Consider the following 22,739-nt stretch of genomic DNA (forward strand, 5'->3'; position numbering starts at 1 on the left):
ACACACACACACACACACACACACACACACACACACACACTTTGCATCCACACAAAGATAGATAGTATGTCGGTTAGGATCGTAAGCTGTTTTTCACGGGTCATGTTATCTCCAGCCTAAATTTTTCTCCCATCCATCTGCATGCCTGGCCTGTTTGTTCGGTAAACATGCTGCACCTGTCCATGGACTGCTGGTTGCCAACCAACAAGACTTGTCCAGAAGCATTTATTATATTCTACCCTCTCCCTGTCCTGTCTGTCTGTGACCCTCTCCCTGTCCTGTCCGTCTGTGACCCTCTCCCTGTCCTGTCTATGACCCTCTCTCTGTCCTGTCTGTGACCCTCTCCCTGTCCTGTCTGTCTGTGACCCTCTCCCTGCCCTGTCTGTCTGTGACCCTCTCCCTGCCCTGTCTGTCTGTGACCCTCTCCCTGCCCTGTCTGTCTGTGACCCTCTCCCTGCCCTGTCTGTCTGTGACCCTCTCCCTGCCCTGTCTGTCTGTGACCCTCTCCCTGCCCTGTCTGTCTGTGACCCTCTCCCTGTCCTGTCTGTTTGTGACCCTCTCCCTGCCCTGTCTGTCTGTGTCCCTCTCAATGCCCTGTCTGTCTGTGACCCTCTCCCTGCCCTGTCTGTCTGTGTCCCTCTCAATGCCCTGTCTGTCTGTGACCCTCTCCCTGCCCTGTCTGTCTGTGACCCTCTCCCTGCCCTGTCTGTCTGTGACCCTCTCACTGTCCTGTCTGTCTGTGACCCTCTCCCTGCCCTGTCTGTCTGTGACCCTCTCCCTGTCCTGTCTGTCTGTGACCCTCTCCTTATTCCATCTGTCGCCCCTATAAAGCTGTGTGTAAGTTTGGTTTAAATTTGAAGATGGCGCCGTACTGCGTGGCTGCTACCTTGCGAGCTCTGACCCAACCTTGCTATTTTGTGATTATTTTGGCGTTAATCTCGACTTCTTTTCAGTAAATATATCCTCTATCATTTGCTATAACCGACAAGATCTTTTGAACATCAGATCAGGAGTTAAAGACCTTAAATTCTGTCTTCAACTTTGACTGCCCTGGGCTCTTTGTGTAATTCCGACCCAATTTTCAGGCTATCCAATCAATCCCTATCGCAGTATGCTGTCCCCACATGCTTCAATAAGGCCACCATTGTTCCTGTACCAAAGAAAGCAAAAGGTAAGTGAACTAAATGAAGTGCTTTGAGAGTCTAGTTAAGGACCATATCACCTCCACCCTACTTGTCCACCCTACTCACCCTAGAACCACTGCAGTTTGCTTACCGCCCCAACAGGTCCACAGACAATGCAATCGTCATCACACTGCACACTGCCCTATCCCATCTGGACAAGAATAATACCTACAGTGGGGCAAAAAAGTATTTAGTCAGCCACCAATTGTGCAAGTTCTCCCACTTAAAAAGATGAGAGAGGCCTAATTTTCATCATAGGTACACTTCAACTAGACAAGACAAAATAAGAAAAAAAAATCCAGAAAATCACATTGTAGGATTTTTAATGAATTTATTTGCAAATTATGGTGGAAAATAAGTCACCTACAAAGTCACCTACAAACAAGCAAGATTTCTGGCTCTCACAGACCTGTAACTTCTTCTTTAAGAGGCTCCTTTGTCCTCCACTCGTTACCTGTATTAATGGCACCTGTTTGAACTTGTTATCAGTATAAAAGACACCTGCCCACAACCTCAAACAGTCACACTCCAAACTTCACTATGGCCAAGACCAAAGAGCTGTCAAAAGACACCAGAAACAAAATTGTAGACCTGCACCAGGCTGGGAAGACTGAATCTGCAATAGGTAAGCAGCTTGGTTTGAAGAAATCAACTGTGGGAGCAATTATTAGGAAATGGAAGACATACAAGACCACTGATAATCTCCCTCGATCTGCTATCTTGCGAGCTCTGACCCAACTTTGCTATTTTGTGATTATTTTGGCGTTAATCTAGACTTCTTTTCAGTAAATATATCCTCTATCATTTGCTATAACCGACAAGATCTTTTGAACATCAGATCAGGAGTTAAAGACCTTAAATTCTGTCTTCAACTTCGAACCCCGTGGGGTCAAAATGATCACAAGAACGGTGAGCAAAAATCCCAGAACCACACGGGGGGACCTAGTGAATGACCTGCAGAGAGCTGGGACCAAAGTAACAAAGCCTACCATCAGTAACACACTACGCCGCCAGGGACTCAAATCCTGCAGTGCCAGACGTGTCCCCCTGCTTAAGCCATTACATGTCCAGGCCCGTCTGAAGTTTGCTAAAGAGCATTTGGATGATCCAGAAGAAGATTGGTAGAATGTCATATGGTCAGATGAAACCAAAATATAACTTTTTGGTAAAAACTCAACTCGTCATGTTTGGAGGACAAAGAATGCTGAGTTGCATCCAAAGAACACCATACTTACTGTGAAGCATGGAGGTGGAAACATCATGCTTTGGGGCTGTTTTTCTGCAAAGGGACCAGGACGACTGATCCGTGTAAAGGAAAGAATGAATGGGGCCATGTATCGTGAGATTTTGAGTGAAAACCTCCTTCCATCAGCAAGGGCATTAAAGATGAAACGTGGCTGGTTCTTTCACCATGACAATGATCCCAAACACACCGCCCGGGCAACGAAGGAGTGGCTTCGTAAGAAGCATTTCAAGGTCCTGGAGTGGCCTAGCCGGTCTCCAGATCTCAACCCCATAGAAAATCTTTGGAGGGAGTTGAAAGTCTGTGTTGCCCAGCAACAGCCCCAAAACATCACTGCTCTAGAGGAGATCTGCATGGAGGAATGGGCCAAAATACCAGCAACAGTGTGTGAAAACCTTGTGAAGACTTACAGAAAACGTTTGACCTCTGTCATTGCCAACAAAGGGTATATAACAAAGTATTGATATAAACTTTTGTTATTGACCAAATACTTATTTTCCACCATAATTTGCAAATAAATTCATAAAAAATCCTACAATGTGATTTTCTGGATTTTTTTTCTCATTTTGTCTGTCATAGTTGAAGTGTACCTATGATGAAAATTACAGGCCTCTCTCATCTTTTTAAGTGGGAGAACTTGCACAATTGGTGGCTGACTAAATACGTTTTTGCCCCACTGTATGTAAGAATGCTGTTCATTGACTATAGCTCAGCCTTCAACACCGTACTTCCCTCCAAACTCATCTTTAAGCTCGAGGCCCTGGGTCTCAACCCCGCCCTGTGCAATTGGGTCCTGGACTTCCTGACGGGCTGCCCCCAGGTGGTGAAGGTAGGAAACAACACCTCCACTGATCCTGAATACTGGGGCCCCAGAAGGGGGAATTCTCAGCCCTCTCCTGTATTCCCTGTTCACCTACGACTGCATGGCCATGCACGCCTCCAACTCAATCATCAAGTTTGCAGACGACACAACAGTGGTAGGCTTGATTACCAACAACGACGAGACGGCCTACAGGGAGGAGGTGAGGGCCCTCGGAGTGTGGTGTCAGGAAAATAACCTCACACTCAATGTCAGCAAAAAAGAGACAATCGTGGACTTTAGGAAACAGCAGAAGGAGCACCCCCCTATCCACATCAAAGGGACAGTAGTGGAGAAGGTGGAAAGTTTTAAGTTCCTCGTGTACATATCACAGACAAACTGAAATGGTCCACGCACACAGACAGCGTGGTGAAGAAGGCGCAATAGTGCCTCTTCAACCTCAGGAGGCTGAAAAAAATGTGGCTTGTCATCGAAAACTCAAACTTTTACAGATGCACAATTGAGAGCATCCTGTCGGGCTGTATCACCGCCTGGTACGGCAACTGCACCGCCCACAGCCGCAGGGCTCTACAGAGGGTGGTGAGGTCTGCACAACGCATCACCGGGGGCAAACTACCTGCCCTCCAGGACACCTACACCACCCGATGTCACAGGAAGGCCAAAAATATCATCCAGGACAACAACCACCCGAGCCACTGCCTGTTCACGACAACAAGAAAGGCATTTCACTGTACTAGTGTACGTTACAATAGAAACTTGCAACTTGTGTATGTTGTGTGTGTGTGTGTGAGAGAATGTGTGTGGGCCAGAAGATATACAAGATATCTCTCAGGCGATGATAGAGATGTTGTTATTTATCCCCCTCCTCCATCAGGCATGCAGCTCTGTGTCTGAAGCAACACAGTGATCTGAACTCTGAGGGAAACAGGACACTTAGGGGGTTTGCACCCCAAATGGCACCCTATTACCTATATAGTGCACTACTTTAGACCAGAGCCCTATTCCCCTATATAGTGCACTACTTTAGACCAGAGCCATATTCCCCTATTTAGTGCACTACTTTAGACCAGAGCCCTATTCCCCTATTTAGTGCACTACTTTAGACCAGAGCCCTATTCCCCTATTTAGTGCACTACTTTAGACCACTACTCATGTGATTCCCAATGGGTTCTGGTCAAAAGTAGTGCACTATACAGAGAACAAGGTACCATTTGGGACACAGGTTGGAGAACCTCCAACCTCTCCGACCTCTCCTGTCCTCCCGATGTGTAGGATGTTAGAGAGCTGACAGAACACACCCTAGATTCTTCCCATGGAAAACATTAGCTATGTAGAATATGTCAGACATGTTCAACTTGTTTATTATGAATGTGATTCCTGTGTGAACTAGCCACTGGTGCTATAATTTATTATTATTATTATTATTATTTTTTACAAAGAAGATAAACGTTCTACCCAGACTTGAATTATAACTCTAACTCTAATTATAATGTAAAATGGGACAAGCTGCAGGGGAAGTCATCTTTTGATACGGCCTTGAAGATGCCTTGAAGTTAAACAGTGGCAGCTGTATAATGGGTTCTGTTTATAACCTCATGTTGGTGACAGAAAGGAAAGTGTAAACATGAAATCAATTAACATATACTGAATATAGATCTCTCATTTCTTGATTAGATTATTCTCAGTGGAGAAAGGGTTATAACGTTCTCTGTCCTGTGTAGTGAAGGAGAAGGGTTATAGTGTTGTCTGTCCTGTGTAGTGAAGGAGAAGGGGTTATAGTGTTGTCTGTCCTGTGTAGTGAAGGAGAAGGGTTATAATGTTGTCTGTCCTGTGTAGTGAAGGAGAAGGGGTTATAGTATTGTCTGTCCTGTGTAGTGAAGGAGAAGGGTTATAGTGTTGTCTGTCCTGTGTAGTGAAGGAGAAGGGTTATAGTGTTGTCTGTCCTGTGTAGTGAAGGAGAAGGGTTATAGTGTTGTCTGTCCTGTGTAGTGAAGGAGAAGGGTTATAGTATTGTCTGTCCTGTGTAGTGAAGGAGAAGGGGTTATAGTGTTGTCTGTCCTGTGTAGTGAAGGAGAAGGGTTATAGTGTTGTCTGTCCTGTGTAGTGAAGGAGAAGGGTTATAGTGTTGTCTGTCCTGTGTAGTGAAGGAGAAGGGTTATAGTGTTGTCTGTCCTGTGTAGTGAAGGAGAAGGGTTATAGTGTTGTCTGTCCTGTGTAGTGAAGGAGAAGTGTTATAGTGTTGTCTGTCCTGTGTAGTGAAGGAGAAGGGGTTATAGTGTTGTCTGTCCTGTGTAGTGAAGGAGAAGGGGTTATAGTGTTGTCTGTCCTGTGTAGTGAAGGAGAAGGGTTATAGTGTTGTCTGTCCTGTGTAGTGAAGGAGAAGGGTTATAGTGTTGTCTGTCCTGTGTAGTGAAGGAGAAGGGTTATAGTGTTGTCTGTCCTGTGTAGTTTAGTGAAGGAGAAGGGGTTATAGTGTTGTCTGTCCTGTGTAGTGAAGGAGAAGGGGTTATAATGTTGTCTGTCCTGTGTAGTGAAGGAGAAGGGGTTATAGTATTGTCTGTCCTGTGTAGTGAAGGAGAAGGGGTTATAATGTTGTCTGTCCTGTGTAGTGAAGGAGAAGGGGTTATAATGTTGTCTGTCCTGTGTAGTGAAGGAGAAGGGGTTATAATGTTGTCTGTCCTGTGTAGTGAAGGAGAAGGGGTTATAATGTTGTCTGTCCTGTGTAGTGAAGGAGAAGGGGTTATAATGTTGTCTGTCCTGTGTAGTGAAGGAGAAGGGGTTATAATGTTGTCTGTCCTGTGTAGTGAAGGAGAAGGGGTTATAATGTTTTCTGTGCTGTGCAGTTCAGTGGTTAGAGTGTACAGTACATTTCTCCTCTCGTACCGGTGCTGGTGTAAATTCAGTCAGCCATTGTGTTATTTCTGTGAATGTGGAGTGGATGTGGGGGGGGGGGGGGGGGGGCAATTCCACAGGAGACACAAGGTACAGTATCACATGACTGAAGAACACAACGAGTAGATTCTACAACTTGGTTGTAAGAACTCCTACAAATTAACAAATAGAGAAATGCAAAATGCAACAATTTCTAAGATTTGAGTTACAATTCATGACGGTGGATGAATGGCAGGACAATGGGCCTCAAGATCTCATCACGGTATCTCTATGCATTCAAATTACCATCGATACAATGCAATTGTGTAATAGCATGGGCAGTTTATGCCTGTCCATACCATAACCCCACCACCACCATGGGGCACTGTGTTCACAACGTTGACATCAGTAAACCGCTCGCCCACACGACGCCATACACGCTGTCTGCCATCTGCCCGGGACAGTTGAAACCGGGACTCATCCGTGAAGAGCACACTTCTTCAAAGTGCCAGTGGCCATCGAAGGTGAGCATTTGCCAACTGACGCCGGTTACGACGCCAAACTGCAGTCAGGGAAAGAGTCTGGTGAGGACGACGAGCAGATGAGCTTCCTTGAGACGGTTTCTGAGAGCTTGTGCAGAAATTCTTCGGTTGTGCGAACCCACAGTTTCATCAGCTGTCCGGGTGGCTGGTCTCAGACGATCCTACAGGTGAAGAAGCCAGATGTGGAGGTCCTGGGCTGGCGTGGTTACACATGGTCTGTGGTTCAGGTCGCTTGGGCGTACTGCCAAATTCTCTAAAACGACGTTGGAGGTGGCTTATGGTAGAGAAATTAACATTCAATTCTCTGGCAACAATTCTGGTGAACATTCCTGCAGTCAGCATGCCAATTGCCCACTCTCTCAAAACTTGAGACATCTGTGGCATTGTGTTGTGTGACAAACTGAACATTTTTAAAGTGGCCTTTTATTGTCCCCAGCACAAGGTGCACCTGTGAAATGATCATACTATTTAATCAGCTTCTTGATATGCCACACCTGTCAGGTGGATGGATTATCTTGGCAAAGGAGAAATGCTCACTAACTGGGATGTAAACAACATTTGTGGGATCTCTTATTTCAGCTCATGAAACAGGGGACCAACACTTTACACTCTGTATTTTTGTTCAGGATATGTACTCTAGATAGAGTAGGAGTGAACCCCAGCAGGTTAGGTGAAGAGACAAGAATGACCTGACAATAACCTATAGTCTGGTGAACAATGCAAGAAAACATATTGTATTGTCTACTGAAAAATAAATCCAGGGCAGAACCTTAATTGAATACTCCTTGCGTCCTCTCTCCTCGCCTAATTCTCAAAACCCATTGGATGAGAAAGCCAGAGGTCCCGTCCCTCGTGACCTTTTCCACCAATTGATTTTGAGAAGGAGGTGAGGAGAGAGGACGCGAGGAGTATTCAATTGAGATTCTCCCCAGGCAAATTATATCCGTAACAAAAATATAAACGCAACATGTAAAGTGTTGGTCCCATGTTTCATGAGCTGAAACAAAAGATACCAGTCATTTTTCATGCTCACTAAAAGCGTATTTCTCTCCAATTTTGTGCACACATTTGTTTAATAAGCATTTCTCCTCCTTTCAGTTGGCGACAAAATAAGAAAGGATAGTTTAGAGAGTCATGGTCCTGTGTAATATCTTTTACATAACAACAATATTGTATTTCAGCAGTATGAAGTCGGTGTACAAAAAACCGAAAGACTCAAATTTATTTACTTAGAAACAGGAAAGCACAGAAAAAAGCAAATATAGAACACATCTTACTGCTTCTTAGATTTGCTTTCAATGAGAATGACAGATCTATAACTCACATTTCTATGCATATTTGGTTGGGTTGCCCAAAAAAAGTACATATTGCCGCATTAAAAGTGAGATTTTCACTGGAAAGTTACTTTAACAGATACCCAGCCCCTTTTGGTATTGAGATTCAACAGGTAGTGAAACACAACAAAACAAAATCCCCTCATTTACTGGGACAGTCTCAGGATAGGATGGGCCTGATTAACTAGGACAGGCTTAGGATAGGATGGGCCTGATTAACTAGGGCAGGCTCAGGATAGGATGGGCCTGATTAACTAGGGCAGGCTTAGGATAGGATGGGCCTCATTTACTGGGACAGACTCAGGATAGGATGGGCCTCATTTACTGGGACAGACTCAGGATAGGATGGGCCTCATTTACTGGGACAGGCTCAGGATAGGATGGGCCTCATTTACTGGGACAGGCTCAGGATAGGATGGGCCTCATTTACTGGGACAGACTCAGGATAGGATGGGCCTCATTTACTGGGACAGGCTCAGGATAGGATGGGCCTCATTTACTGGGACAGACTCAGGATAGGATGGGCCTCATTTACTGGGACAGACTCAGGATAGGATGGAACTCATTTACTGGGACAGACTCAGGATAGGATGGGCCTCATTTACTGGGACAGACTCAGGATAGGATGGGCCTCATTTACTGGGACAGACTCAGGATAGGATGGGCCTCATTTACTGGGACAGACTCAGGATAGGATGGGCCTCATTTACTGGGACAGACTCAGGATAGGATGGGCCTCATTTACTGGGACAGACTCAGGATAGGATGGGCCTCATTTACTGGGACAGGCTCAGGATAGGATGGGCCTCATTTACTGGGACAGACTCAGGATAGGATGGGCCTCATTTACTGGGACAGACTCAGGATAGGATGGGCCTCATTTACTGGGACAGACTCAGGATAGGATGGGCCTCATTTACTGGGACAGACTCAGGATAGGATGGGCCTCATTTACTGGGACAGACTCAGGATAGGATGGGCCTCATTTACTGGGACAGACTCAGGATAGGATGGGCCTCATTTACTGGGACAGACTCAGGATAGGATGGGCCTCATTTACTGGGACAGACTCAGGATAGGATGGGCCTCATTTACTGGGACAGACTCAGGATAGGATGGGCCTCATTTACTGGGACAGACTCAGGATAGGATGGGCCTCATTTACTGGGACAGACTCAGGATAGGATGGGCCTCATTTACTGGGACAGGCTCAGGATAGGATGGGCCTCATTTACTGGGACAGACTCAGGATAGGATGGGCCTCATTTACTGGGACAGGCTCAGGATAGGATGGGCCTCATTTACTGGGACAGGCTCAGGATAGGATGGGCCTCATTTACTGGGACAGACTCAGGATAGGATGGGCCTCATTTACTGGGACAGACTCAGGATAGGATGGGCCTCATTTACTGGGACAGACTCAGGATAGGATGGGCCTCATTTACTGGGACAGACTCAGGATAGGATGGGCCTCATTTACTGGGACAGGCTCAGGATAGGATGGGCCTCATTTACTGGGACAGACTCAGGATAGGATGGGCCTCATTTACTGGGACAGACTCAGGATAGGATGGGCCTCATTTACTGGGACAGACTCAGGATAGGATGGGCCTCATTTACTGGGACAGACTCAGGATAGGATGGGCCTCATTTACTGGGACAGACTCAGGATAGGATGGGCCTCATTTACTGGGACAGACTCAGGATAGGATGGGCCTCATTTACTGGGACAGACTCAGGATAGGATGGGCCTCATTTACTGGGACAGACTCAGGATAGGATGGGCCTCATTTACTGGGACAGACTCAGGATAGGATGGGCCTCATTTACTGGGACAGGCTCAGGATAGGATGGGCCTCATTTACTGGGACAGACTCAGGATAGGATGGGCCTCATTTACTGGGACAGACTCAGGATAGGATGGGCCTCATTTACTGGGACAGGCTCAGGATAGGAAGGGCCGGATTAACTAGGACAGGCTTAGGATAGGATGGGGCTGATTAACTAGGACAGGCTCAGGATAGGATGGGCCTGATTAACTAGGACATGCTCAGGATAGGAAGGTCCTCATTAACTGGGACAGGCTCAGGATAGGATGGGCCTGATTAACTAGGACAGGCTCAGGATAGGATGGGCCTGATTAACTAGGACAGGCTTAGGATAGGATGGGCCTGATTAACTAGGACAGGCTCAGGATAGGATGGGCCTGATTAACTTGGACATGCTCAGGATAGGAAGGTCCTCATTAACTGGGACAGGCTCAGGATAGGATGGGCCTGATTAACTAGGACAGGCTCAGGATAGGATGGGCCTGATTAACTAGGACAGGCTTAGGATAGGATGGGCCTGATTAACTAGGACAGGCTCAGGATAGGATGGGCCTCAGTTACTGGGACAGGCTCAGGATAGGATGGGCCTGATTAACTAGGACAGGCTCAGGATAGGAAGGGCCTGATTAACTAGGACAGGCTCAGGATAGGAAGGTCCTCATTAACTGGGACAGGCTCAGGATAGGATGGGCCTGATTAACTAGGACAGGCTCAGGATAGGATGGGCCTCATTTACCGGGACAGGATAGGATGTGCCTCATTTACCAGGACAGGATAGGATGTGCCTAATTTACCAGGACAGGATGTGCCTCGTTTACCAGGACAGGATAGGATGTGCCTCATTTACCAGGACAGGATGTGCCTCGTTTACCAGGACAGGATAGGATGGGCCTCATTTACCAGGACAGGATGTGCCTCGTTTACCATGATAGGATGGGCCTTATTTACCAGGACAGGATAGGATCGGCTGGCTGGTTATAGTCTGACATGGGCCCAGTGCTATAGATACAAGCACGGCAGCAGGACACGTGGTATATACTCATAAATCAGGGGACATTACCAGTACCGTACTCACTGTAATAACACACTATACACCTTTAAAACAGAGCTGACAAACACACCCTCTTGTTCCAGTAAGAGAATGACACAGGGATAATATATTGTCCGTGTCCAAAATCTCATTCTATTCCATAAGTAGTGCACTACCTAATCCCTAAGTAGTGCACTACTCTAGGGATTAGGGTGTCAATTTGGGACACAACCAAAGGACCACGAAGGGGAGAAACTCCCATCGCAAACAGTGGTGAATTATTATAGCATCAGTGAAGAGGTCAAATGTAAAGGTCCTGGAATACCAAGGGAATCAATCATCCAGCCAAAGGATGTGGATGTTACTGGCTGTTTGTACATTGAGCTAAGTAATTAAGTTAGAGAACGGTAAAGTCAGATGAGCTGTAGAAGAGAGTCACGGTATTGTATACATTTTATAAACTCTGGGACGGCAGGAACACATTTGGCACAGTCACTACGTAGGAAATGAACCCAAAAGGGGATCAGAATGACAGAACTACATTTAGACATGAACACTGTTCTACTAAAGGTATAGAAAAGTAAACTAACAAACCCCAACATTTTCAAAATTGACCTCTGAAAATACATTTTAAATTAGCATCAAAACACATCCTTCCAACTATTAAATTATAAAAAACGACTTCAAATCTGTAAATAGGCAAATGATTGCAAACAAAGAAACAAAAAGAAATGAAGTAGAAATTGTAGTCTAGTTAAAGCTTAGTTAAAATTAGAGAGCGGACTATAAGGAATGACCAAGGGAAGACTAGACACCGGATTAAAAATATTTATAATGATACTTCATATCTGTAACTAGGCCACAACTACAAACTATGATTAAGTAATCAAGTAGTAATGCACATTCAAAGATTCTAGCTAAAGCATTGTTTAAAAGCCGATGTTTCCCCGTGCCAGGCAGTATCCCAGCTTGTTCTGGTTCCCGATGAAGGACATCAGACCCACGTAGGATTCGATGAGCAGGGGCTGGTTCAGCACCAGGACTCCGTTGGCCTTCCCAGGGATGGGCTTCTTCAGGTGGGCCTTCTGGGCTGCCTCCGTCAGCTGCTCACGGAAGCTCTGGATCTGAGAGAGAGAGGGAGGGAGGGAGGGAAGAGAGGAGGGAGAGGAGAGGAAGAGAGGAGGGAGGGGAGAGGAAGAGAGGAGGGAGGGGAGAGGAAGAGAGGAGGGAGGGGAGAGGAAGAGAGGAGGGAGGGGAGAGGAAGAGAGGAGGGAGGGGAGAGGAAGAGAGGAGGGAGGGGAGAGGAAGAGAGGAGGGAGGGAAGAGGAAGAGAGGAGGGAGGGAAGAGGAAGAGAGGAGAGATAGGAGGGAGGGGAGAGGAAAAGAGGAGGGAGGGAAGGGAGGGGAGAGGAAGAGAGGAGAGAGAGGAGGAAGAGAGGAGTGAGGGGAGAGAGAGTGAGGGGAGAGAGAGCGAGAGCGAGAGGGGAGAGCGAGAGAGCGAGAGGGGTGAGAGAGCGAGAGGGGTGAGAGAGAGCGAGAGAGCGAGAGGGGTGAGAGAGAGCGAGAGAGCGAGAGGGGTGAGAGAGAGAGCGAGAGGGGTGAGAGCGAGAGAGCGAGAGGGGTGAGAGCGAGAGAGCGAGAGAGATAACAGACCGCACAAGCTGTTAAAAACAGTAGATGGTTGACCAAAGAACATTATCCGTCATTTTCTGTTAATTTCTAGAAGACTCATTTGAATTGCTGCTTCTCGCCAACACCCAGCAGGAGGTTACTAACACAGTGGACACCCGCTGCTTATTACTGCTGAACAGTCTGGTGTGTTTTCTCTATAAGAGAGTGAAGGAGAGAGGGAAGGAGAGAGGTAAGGAGAGAGGGAAGGAGAAAGGGAAGGAGAAAGGGAAGGAGAGAGGGAAGGAGAGAGGGAAGGAGAAAGGGAAGGAGAGAGGGAAGGAGAGAGGGAAGGCAGGGTGGCTCCATCCCTTCAAAACATGAAAAACATCCCAGTGGTAGATACCCTCTACCCACGCTGTAACGTAACCCCATCCACGCTGTAACGTAACCCCACCCACGCTGTAACGTAACCCCACCCACGCTGTAACGTAACCCCACCCACGCTGTAACGTAACCCCACCCACGCTGTAACGTAACCCCACCCACGCTGTAACGTAACCCCACCCACGCTGTAACGTAACCCCACCCACGCTGTAACGTAACCCCACCCACGCTGTAACGTAACCCCACCCACGCTGTAACGTAACCCCACCCACGCTGTAACGTAACCCCACCCACGCTGTAACGTAACCCCACCCACGCTGTAACGTAACCCCACCCACGCTGTAACATAACCTCACCCACGCTGTAACGTAACCCCACCCACTCTGTAATGTAACCCCACCCACTCTGTAACGTAACCCCACCCACTCTGTAATGTAACCCCACCCACTCTGTAATGAAACCCTCTAACTTCCTGCGAGCTTTTCTGAAGATTTATAGTAAGGTTTGCTGATCTGTGCAGGACATCTTGTGTTACAGTTGATTAGGTCTCAATACAGTTTATTCAAATGATATCAAATAGCCTATCAGAAGCTTCTAAAGCCATGACATAATTTTCTGGAATTTTCCAAGCTGTTTAAAGGCACAGTCAACTTAGTGTATGTAAACTTCTGACCCACTGGAATTGTGATACAGTGAATTATAAGTGAAATAATCTGTCTGTAAACAATTGTTGGAAAAATTACTTGTGTCATGCACGAAGTAGATGTCCTAACCGACTTGCCAAAACTATAGTTTGTTAACAAGAATATGTAGAGTGGTTGAAAAAAACGAGTTTTAATGACTCCAACCTAAGTGTATGTAAACTTCCCACTTCAACTGTCTATCTGGGAATCACTGACTACTACATCTGAAGTATCCCAGGGTGTGATGTTGCATTTCAACATTTCAGTGGGAAGGAGAGGTGCTGGCCATTAGCATATATTGCTGATTAACCATGAGAAAAAAAAGAGTATTTTGAGGGAAAGTTATTACACAATGTACAGTATGACATGTGTTTACTCATATAAAAGCAGTGTCATTTTCAGGTGCAATTCATAATGCTGAGCCTATCAAAATCATATTAATGATACCTTGAACTCTATCAAATCTCCCTTTTCAAAATGTGACGACGCAGGACACCTACAAATACACCTACAAATACATCTACAAATACATCTACAAATACACCTACAAATACACCTACAAATACACCTACAAATACACCAACAAATACACCTACAAATACACCTACAAATACACCTACGAATACATCTACAAATACACCTCTAATAGTGGAGATAGAGCCCACAAACCTCTAATAGTGGAGCTAGAGCCCATAAACCTCTAAGAGTGGAGATAGAGCCCACAAACCTCTAATAGTGGAGATAGAGCCCACAAACCTCTAATAGTGGAGCTAGAGCCCATAAACCTCTAATAGTGGAGCTAGAGCCCATAAACCTCTACTAGTGGAGCTAGAGCCTATAAACCTCTAATAGTGGAGCTAGAGCCCATAAACCTCTAATAGTGGAGCTAGAGCCCATAAACCTCTAATAGTGGAGATAGAGCCCATAAACCTCTAATAGTGGAGATAGAGCCCATAAACCTCTAATAGTGGAGATAGAGCCCACAAACCTCCGGAGCTGAAATCTTCTTCACAGAGGACATTGGACTTGTGGTTTATGTTCCTGACAGGGTGCAGGGTAGTAGGATAGGGTGGTAGGATGGTAGTGTGGTAAGGATGGTAAGATGGTAGGATGGTAGTGTGGTAAGGATGGTAATATGGTAGGATGGTAAGATGGTAGGGTGGTAAGGATGGTAAGGGTGGTAGGATGGTAGTGTGGTAAGGATGGTAAGATGGTAAGGATGGTAAGATGGTAGGATGGTAAGGATGGTAGGGTGGTAGGATGGTAAGATGGTAGGATGGTAAGATGCTAGGGTGGTAAGATGGTAGGATGGTAAGATGGTAGGGTGGTAAGGATGGTAAGGAGGTAGGGTGGTAAGGATGGTAAGGAGGTAGGGTGGTAGTGTGGTAGGATGGTAAGATGGTAGGGTGGTAGTGTGGTAAGATGGTAGGGTGGTAGTTTGGTAAGGATGGTAAGATGGTAGGGTGGTAGTGTGGTAAGATGGTAGGGTGGTAGTGTGGTAGGATGGTAGGGTGGTAGTGTGGTAAGATGGTAAGATGGTAGGGTGGTAGTGTGGTAAGATGGTAGGGTGGTAGTGTGGTAAGATGGTAAGATGGTAGGGTGGTAGTGTGGTAAGATGGTAGGGTGGTAGTGTGGTAAGATGGTAGGGTGGTAAGGATGGTAAGATGGTAGGGTGGTAAGGATGGTAAGATGGTAGGGTGGTAAGATGGTAGGGTGTTAGTGTGGTAAGATAGTAAGATGGTAGGGTGGTAGTGTGGTAAGATGGTAAGATGGTAGGGTGGTAGTGTGGTAAGATGGTAGGGTGGTAAGGATGGTAATGTGGTAGGATACTCACCTCACAGAGAGCAGTGAACCTGTGGTCTATGTTCCTGACAGGGTGATAGGTAAAGGTGCTGAACGGGTAGTCTGTAGTGAATGGGTTCCACCGAGACGAGAATGAGGGTTCCCTTAGCCGGTCCCAGAACACACGCACACCCTCTCCTTCTCTCCTGAAACCACAGAACAACATTATCAGAACACACCCTCTCCTCCTCTCCTGGAAACACAGAAACAACATTATCAGAACACACCCTCTCCTTCTCTCCTGAAACCACAGAACAACATTATCAGAACACACCCTCTCCTCCTCTCCTGGAAACACAGAAAGGTTATCAGAACACACCCTCTCCTCCTCTCATGGAAACACAGAAACAACATTATCAGAACACACCCTCTCCTCCTCTCCTGGAAACACAGAAACAACATTATCAGAACACACCCTCTCCTCCTCTCCTGGAAACACAGAAACAACATTATCAGAACACACCCTCTCCTCCTCTCCTGGAAACACAGAAACAACATTATCAGAACACACCCTCTCCTCCTCTCCTGGAAACACAGAAACAACATTATCAGAACACACCCTCTCCTCCTCTCCTGGAAACACAGAAAGGTTATCAGAACACACCCTCTCCTCCTCTCCTGGAAACACAGAAAGGTTATCAGAACACACCCTCTCCTCCTCTCCTGGAAACACAGAAACAACATTATCAGAACACAACCTCTCCTCCTCTCGTGGAAACACAGAAAGGTTATCAGAACACACCCTCGCCTCCTCTCGCGGAAACACACACAGCCACAGAACAACACAGTTGGACCCTCGCCCTTCTCTCGTGAAACCAAGAAACAGAAAACCAGCCAATTAACGGATACAGACAGACACCCTCTCCTCTCCTCCCGTCCTGAAGGAAAGCAGAGTCAAAAACAATACAATCAGTCCAGCTGGTAGAGAACCATGGTTGCAACGCCAGGATAATGGGTTCGATTCCCGGGACCACCCAAACATAAAATGTATGCACACATGACTAGAATACGCTTTGGATAAAAGAGTCAAGCTAAATGTCATATATTATATACAGTATAATTATAATATTATGAAAGCATAAACAAAAAACAAAAACAACAACAACAGTCAACTAACAGTGAACATGTATATTTATCATCTGATTAAAATGATGCATTCATCTTTATTCTGTCACAAAACATCAAAAATCAAAACTTGATGTTTTCACATTCTAAATATAATCACATAATCCAAGTAGAAACAGGCATCCCCCAGGGCAACAGATTTTTCAACAGGCATTCCCCAGGGCAACAGATTTTTCAACAGGCATTCCCCAGGGCAACAGATTTTTCAACAGGCATTCCCCAGGGCAATAGATTTTTCAACAGGCATTCCCCAGGGAAACAGATTTTTCAACAGGCATTCCCCAGGGCAACAGATTTTTCAACAGGCATTCCCCAGGGCAACAGATTTTTCAACAGGCATTCCCCAGGGCAACAGATTTTTCAAAAGGCATTCCCCAGGGCAACAGATTTTTCAACAGGCATTCCCCAGGGCAACAGATTTTTCAACAGGCATTCCCCAGGGCAACAGATTTTTCAATCGTTACTAATGACCTGCCACTAGCTCTGAGTAAAGCCAGAGTTTCTATGTATGCTGATGACTCAGTAATCAACACGTCAGCTACCACAGCAAGTAAAATCACTGAAATACTTAGCGTTCCAGTCAGTTTCAGAGTGGGTGGCAAGAAATAAGTTCATCCTAAATATTTCTAATACTAAAACTGTTGTATTTGGGACAAATCTTTCACTAAACCCTAAACCTCAACAAAATTGTGTAAAGAATAATGTGGATATTGAGCAAGTTGAGGTGACTAAACTGCTTGGAGTAACCCTGGATTGTAAACTGTCATGGTTTAAACATGTTGATACAACAGTAGCTAAGATATGGAGAAGTCTGTCCATGATAAAGCACTGCTCTGCCTTCTTAACAACACTATCAACAAGGCAGGTCCTACAGGCCCTAGTTTCTACCTTCTTAACAACACTATCAACAAGGCAGGTCCTACAGGCCCTAGTTTCTACCTTCTTAACAGCACTATCAACAAGGCAGGTCCTACAGGCCCTAGTTTCTACCTTCTTAACAGCACTATCAACAAGGCAGGTCCTACAGGCCCTTGTTTCTACCTTCTTAACAACACTATCAACAAGGCAGGTCCTACAGACCCTAGTTTCTACCTTGTTAACAACACTATCAACAAGGCAGGTCCTACAGGCCCTAGTTTCTACCTTCTTAACAACACTATCAACAAGGCAGGTCCTACAGACCCTAGTTTCTACCTTGTTAACAACACTATCAACAAGGCAGGTCCTACAGACCCTAGTTTCTACCTTGTTAACAACACTATCAACAAGGCAGGTCCTACAGGCCCTAGTTTCTACCTTCTTAACAACACTATCAACAAGGCAGGTCCTACAGGCCCTAGTTTTGTCGCACCTGGACTACTGTTCAGTCGTGTGGTCAGGTGCCACAAAGAAGGACTTAGATTACCATTGGTCCAGAACAGGGCATCACGGCTGGCCCTTGGATGAACACAGAGAGCTAAAATTAATAATATGCATGTCAATCTCTCCTGGCTCAAAGTGGAGGAGAGATTGACTTCACTACTTGTATTTATGAGAGGTATTGACATATTGAATGCATCCAGCTGTCTGTCTAAACTACTGGCACACAGCTCAGACACCAATGCATACCCCCAAGACATGTCAGTAGAGGTCTATTCACAGTCCCCAAGTCCAGAACAGACTATGGGTGGCGCACAGTACTACATAGAGCCATGACTACATGGAACTCTATTCCACAGTACTAACTACATAGAGCCATGACTACACGGAACTCTATTCCACAGTACTACATAGAGCCATGACTACATGGAACTCTATTCCACAGTACTACCTAGAGCCATGACTACATGGAACTCTATTCCACAGTACTACATAGAGCCATGACTACATGGAACTCTATTCCACAGTACTACATAGAGCCATGACTACATGGAACTCTATTCCACAGTACTACATAGAGCCATGACTACATGGAACTCTATTCCACAGTACTACATAGAGCCATGACTACATGGAACTCTATTCCACAGTACTACATAGAGCCATGACTACATGGAACTCTATTCCACTGTACTACATAGAGCCATGACTACATGGAACTCTATTCCACAGTACTACATAGAGACATGACTACATGGAACTCTATTCCACAGTACTACATAGAGCCATGACTACATGTAACTCTATTCCACAGTACTACATAGAGACATGACTACATGGAACTATATTCCACAGTACTACATAGAACCATGACTACATGGAACTCTATTCCACAGTACTACATAGAGACATGACTACATGTAACTCTATTCCACAGTACTACATAGAACCATGACTACATGGAACTCTATTCCACAGTACTACATAGAGCCATGACTACATGGAACTCTATTCCACAGTACTACATAGAACCATGACTACATGGAACTCTATTCCACAGTACTACATAGAGCCATGACTACATGTAACTCTATTCCACAGTACTACACAGAGCCATGACTACATGGAACTCTATTCCACAGTACTACATAGAACCATGACTACATGGAACTCTATTCCACAGTACTACACAGAGCCATGAATACATGTAACTCTATTCCACAGTACTACACAGAGCCATGACTACATGGAACTCTATTCCACAGTACTACATAGAGCCATGACTACATGTAACTCTATTCCACAGTACTACATAGAACCATGACTACATGGAACTCTATTCCACAGTACTACACAGAGCCATGACTACATGTAACTCTATTCCACAGTACTACACAGAGCCATGACTACATGGAACTCTATTCCACAGTACTACATAGAGCCATGACTACATGTAACTCTATTCCACAGTACTACACAGAGCCATGACTACATGTAACTCTATTCCACAGTACTACACAGAGCCATGACTACATGGAAACCTATTCCACAGTACTACATAGAGCCATGACTACATGGAACTCTATTCCACAGTACTACATAGAGCCATGACTACATGTAACTCTATTCCACAGTACTACATAGAGCCATGACTACATGGAACTCTATTCCACAGTACTACATAGAGCCATGACTACATGGAACTCTATTCCACTGTACTACATAGAGCCATGACTACATGGAACTCTATTCCACAGTACTACATAGAGACATGACTACATGGAACTCTATTCCACAGTACTACATAGAGCCATGACTACATGTAACTCTATTCCACAGTACTACATAGAGACATGACTACATGGAACTATATTCCACAGTACTACATAGAACCATGACTACATGGAACTCTATTCCACAGTACTACATAGAGACATGACTACATGGAACTCTATTCCACAGTACTACATAGAGCCATGACTACATGTAACTCTATTCCACAGTACTACATAGAGCCATGACTACATGGAACTCTATTCCACAGTACTACATAGAGCCATGACTACATGGAACTCTATTCCACTGTACTACATAGAGCCATGACTACATGGAACTCTATTCCACAGTACTACATAGAGACATGACTACATGGAACTCTATTCCACAGTACTACATAGAGCCATGACTACATGTAACTCTATTCCACAGTACTACATAGAGACATGACTACATGGAACTATATTCCACAGTACTACATAGAACCATGACTACATGGAACTCTATTCCACAGTACTACATAGAGACATGACTACATGTAACTCTATTCCACAGTACTACATAGAGCCATGACTACATGGAACTCTATTCCACAGTACTACATAGAACCATGACTACATGGAACTCTATTCCACAGTACTACATAGAGCCATGACTACATGGAACTCTATTCCACAGTACTACATAGAACCATGACTACATGGAACTCTATTCCACAGTACTACATAGAGCCATGACTACATGTAACTCTATTCCACAGTACTACACAGAGCCATGACTACATGGAACTCTATTCCACAGTACTACATAGAACCATGACTACATGGAACTCTATTCCACAGTACTACACAGAGCCATGAATACATGTAACTCTATTCCACAGTACTACACAGAGCCATGACTACATGGAACTCTATTCCACAGTACTACATAGAGCCATGACTACATGTAACTCTATTCCACAGTACTACATAGAACCATGACTACATGGAACTCTATTCCACAGTACTACACAGAGCCATGACTACATGTAACTCTATTCCACAGTACTACACAGAGCCATGACTACATGGAACTCTATTCCACAGTACTACATAGAGCCATGACTACATGTAACTCTATTCCACAGTACTACACAGAGCCATGACTACATGTAACTCTATTCCACAGTACTACACAGAGCCATGACTACATGGAACTCTATTCCACAGTACTACATAGAGCCATGACTACATGGAACTCTATTCCACAGTACTACATAGAGCCATGACTACATGGAACTCTATTCCACAGTACTACATAGAGCCATGACTACATGGAACTCTATTCAACAGTACTACATAGAACCATGACTACATGGAACTCTATTCCACAGTACTACATAGAGCCATGACTACATGGAACTCTATTCCACAGTACTACATAGAGCCATGACTACATGGAGCTCTATTCCACAGTACTACATAGAGCCATGACTACATGGAACTCTATTCAACAGTACTACATAGAACCATGACTACATGGAGCTCTATTCCACAGTACTACATAGAGCCATGACTACATGGAACTCTATTCAACAGTACTACATAGAACCATGACTACATGGAACTCTATTCCACAGTACTACATAGAGCCATGACTACATGGAACTCTATTCCACAGTACTACATAGAGCCATGACTACATGGACCTCTATTCCACAGTACTACATAGAGCCATGACTACATGGAACTCTATTCCACAGTACCACATAGAGCCATGACTACATGGAACTCTATTCCACAGTACTACATAGAGCCATGACTACATGGAACTTTATTCCACAGTACTACATAGAGCCATGACTACATGGAACTCTATTACACAGTACTACATAGAGCCATGACTACATGGAGCTCTATTCCACAGTACTACATAGAGCCATGACTACATGGATCTCTATTCCACAGTACTACATAGAGCCATGACTACATGGAACTCTATTCCAGAGTACTACATAGAGCCATGACTACATGGAACTCTATTCCACAGTACCACATAGAGCCATGACTACATGGAACTCTATTCCACAGTACTACATAGAGCCATGACTACATGGAACTCTATTCCACAGTACTACATAGAGCCATGACTACATGGAACTCTATTCCACAGTACTACATAGAGCCATGACTACATGGAACTCTATTCCACAGTACTACATAGAGACATGACTACATGGAACTCTATTCCACAGTACTACATAGAGCCATGACTACATGGAACTCTATTCCACAGTACTACATAGAGCCATGACTACATGGAACTCTATTACACAGTACTACGTAGAGCCATGACTACATGGAACTCTATTCCACAGTACTACATAGAGCCATGACTACATGGACCTCTATTCCACAGTACTACATAGAGCCATGACTACATGGAACTCTATTCCACAGTACTACATAGAGCCATGACTACATGGAACTCTATTCCACAGTACTACATAGAGCCATGACTACATGGAACTCTATTCCACAGTACTACATAGAGACATGACTACATGGAACTCTATTCCTCAGTCCTACATAGAGCCATGACTACATGGAACTCTATTCCACAGTACTACATAGAGACATGACTACATGGAACTCTATTCCAGGTAACACACTATACACCTTATGGAACAGTGGGAACTGTGAAGAGTCACACACACTATACACCTTATGGAACAGGATGAACTGTGAAGAGTCCCACACACTATACACCTTATGGAACAGGATGAACTGTGAAGAGTCCCACACACTATACACCTTATGGAACAGGATGAACTGTGAAGAGTCCCACACACTATACACCTTATGGAACAGCGTGAACTGTGAAGAGTCACACACACTATACACCTTATGGAACAGGGTGAACTGTGAAGAGTCACACACACTATACACCTTATGGAACAGCGTGAACTGTGAAGAGTCACACACACTATACACCTTATGGAACAGCGTGAACTGTGAAGAGTCACACACACGGGTTCAAAGACACTTAACACACACACTACACACGTAACATACACACACACACACACACACACACACACACACACACGGGTTCAAAGACACTT

General features: G+C 45.0%; 1 protein-coding gene across 1 annotated transcript in view; it reads right to left on the reverse strand.

Annotated features, from left to right (window-relative positions):
* Positions 1–7,844: 7,844 nt before the first annotated feature.
* Positions 7,845–22,739, reverse strand: part of LOC110518815 (tumor protein p63-regulated gene 1-like protein) — a 110,525-nt gene continuing 95,630 nt past the window's right edge. The window contains exons 5-6 of the mRNA XM_036973706.1: positions 15,366–15,519; positions 7,845–11,977 (exon numbers count right to left, since the gene is read on the reverse strand). Coding sequence (XP_036829601.1) covers positions 11,783–11,977; positions 15,366–15,519 — 349 coding nt within the window. The 3' untranslated portion in view covers positions 7,845–11,782. The remainder of the gene's footprint in view (positions 11,978–15,365; positions 15,520–22,739) is intronic.

Source organism: Oncorhynchus mykiss, unplaced genomic scaffold (assembly GCF_013265735.2).
Source record: "Oncorhynchus mykiss isolate Arlee unplaced genomic scaffold, USDA_OmykA_1.1 un_scaffold_293, whole genome shotgun sequence".
Taxonomy (NCBI): Eukaryota; Metazoa; Chordata; class Actinopteri; order Salmoniformes; family Salmonidae; genus Oncorhynchus; species Oncorhynchus mykiss.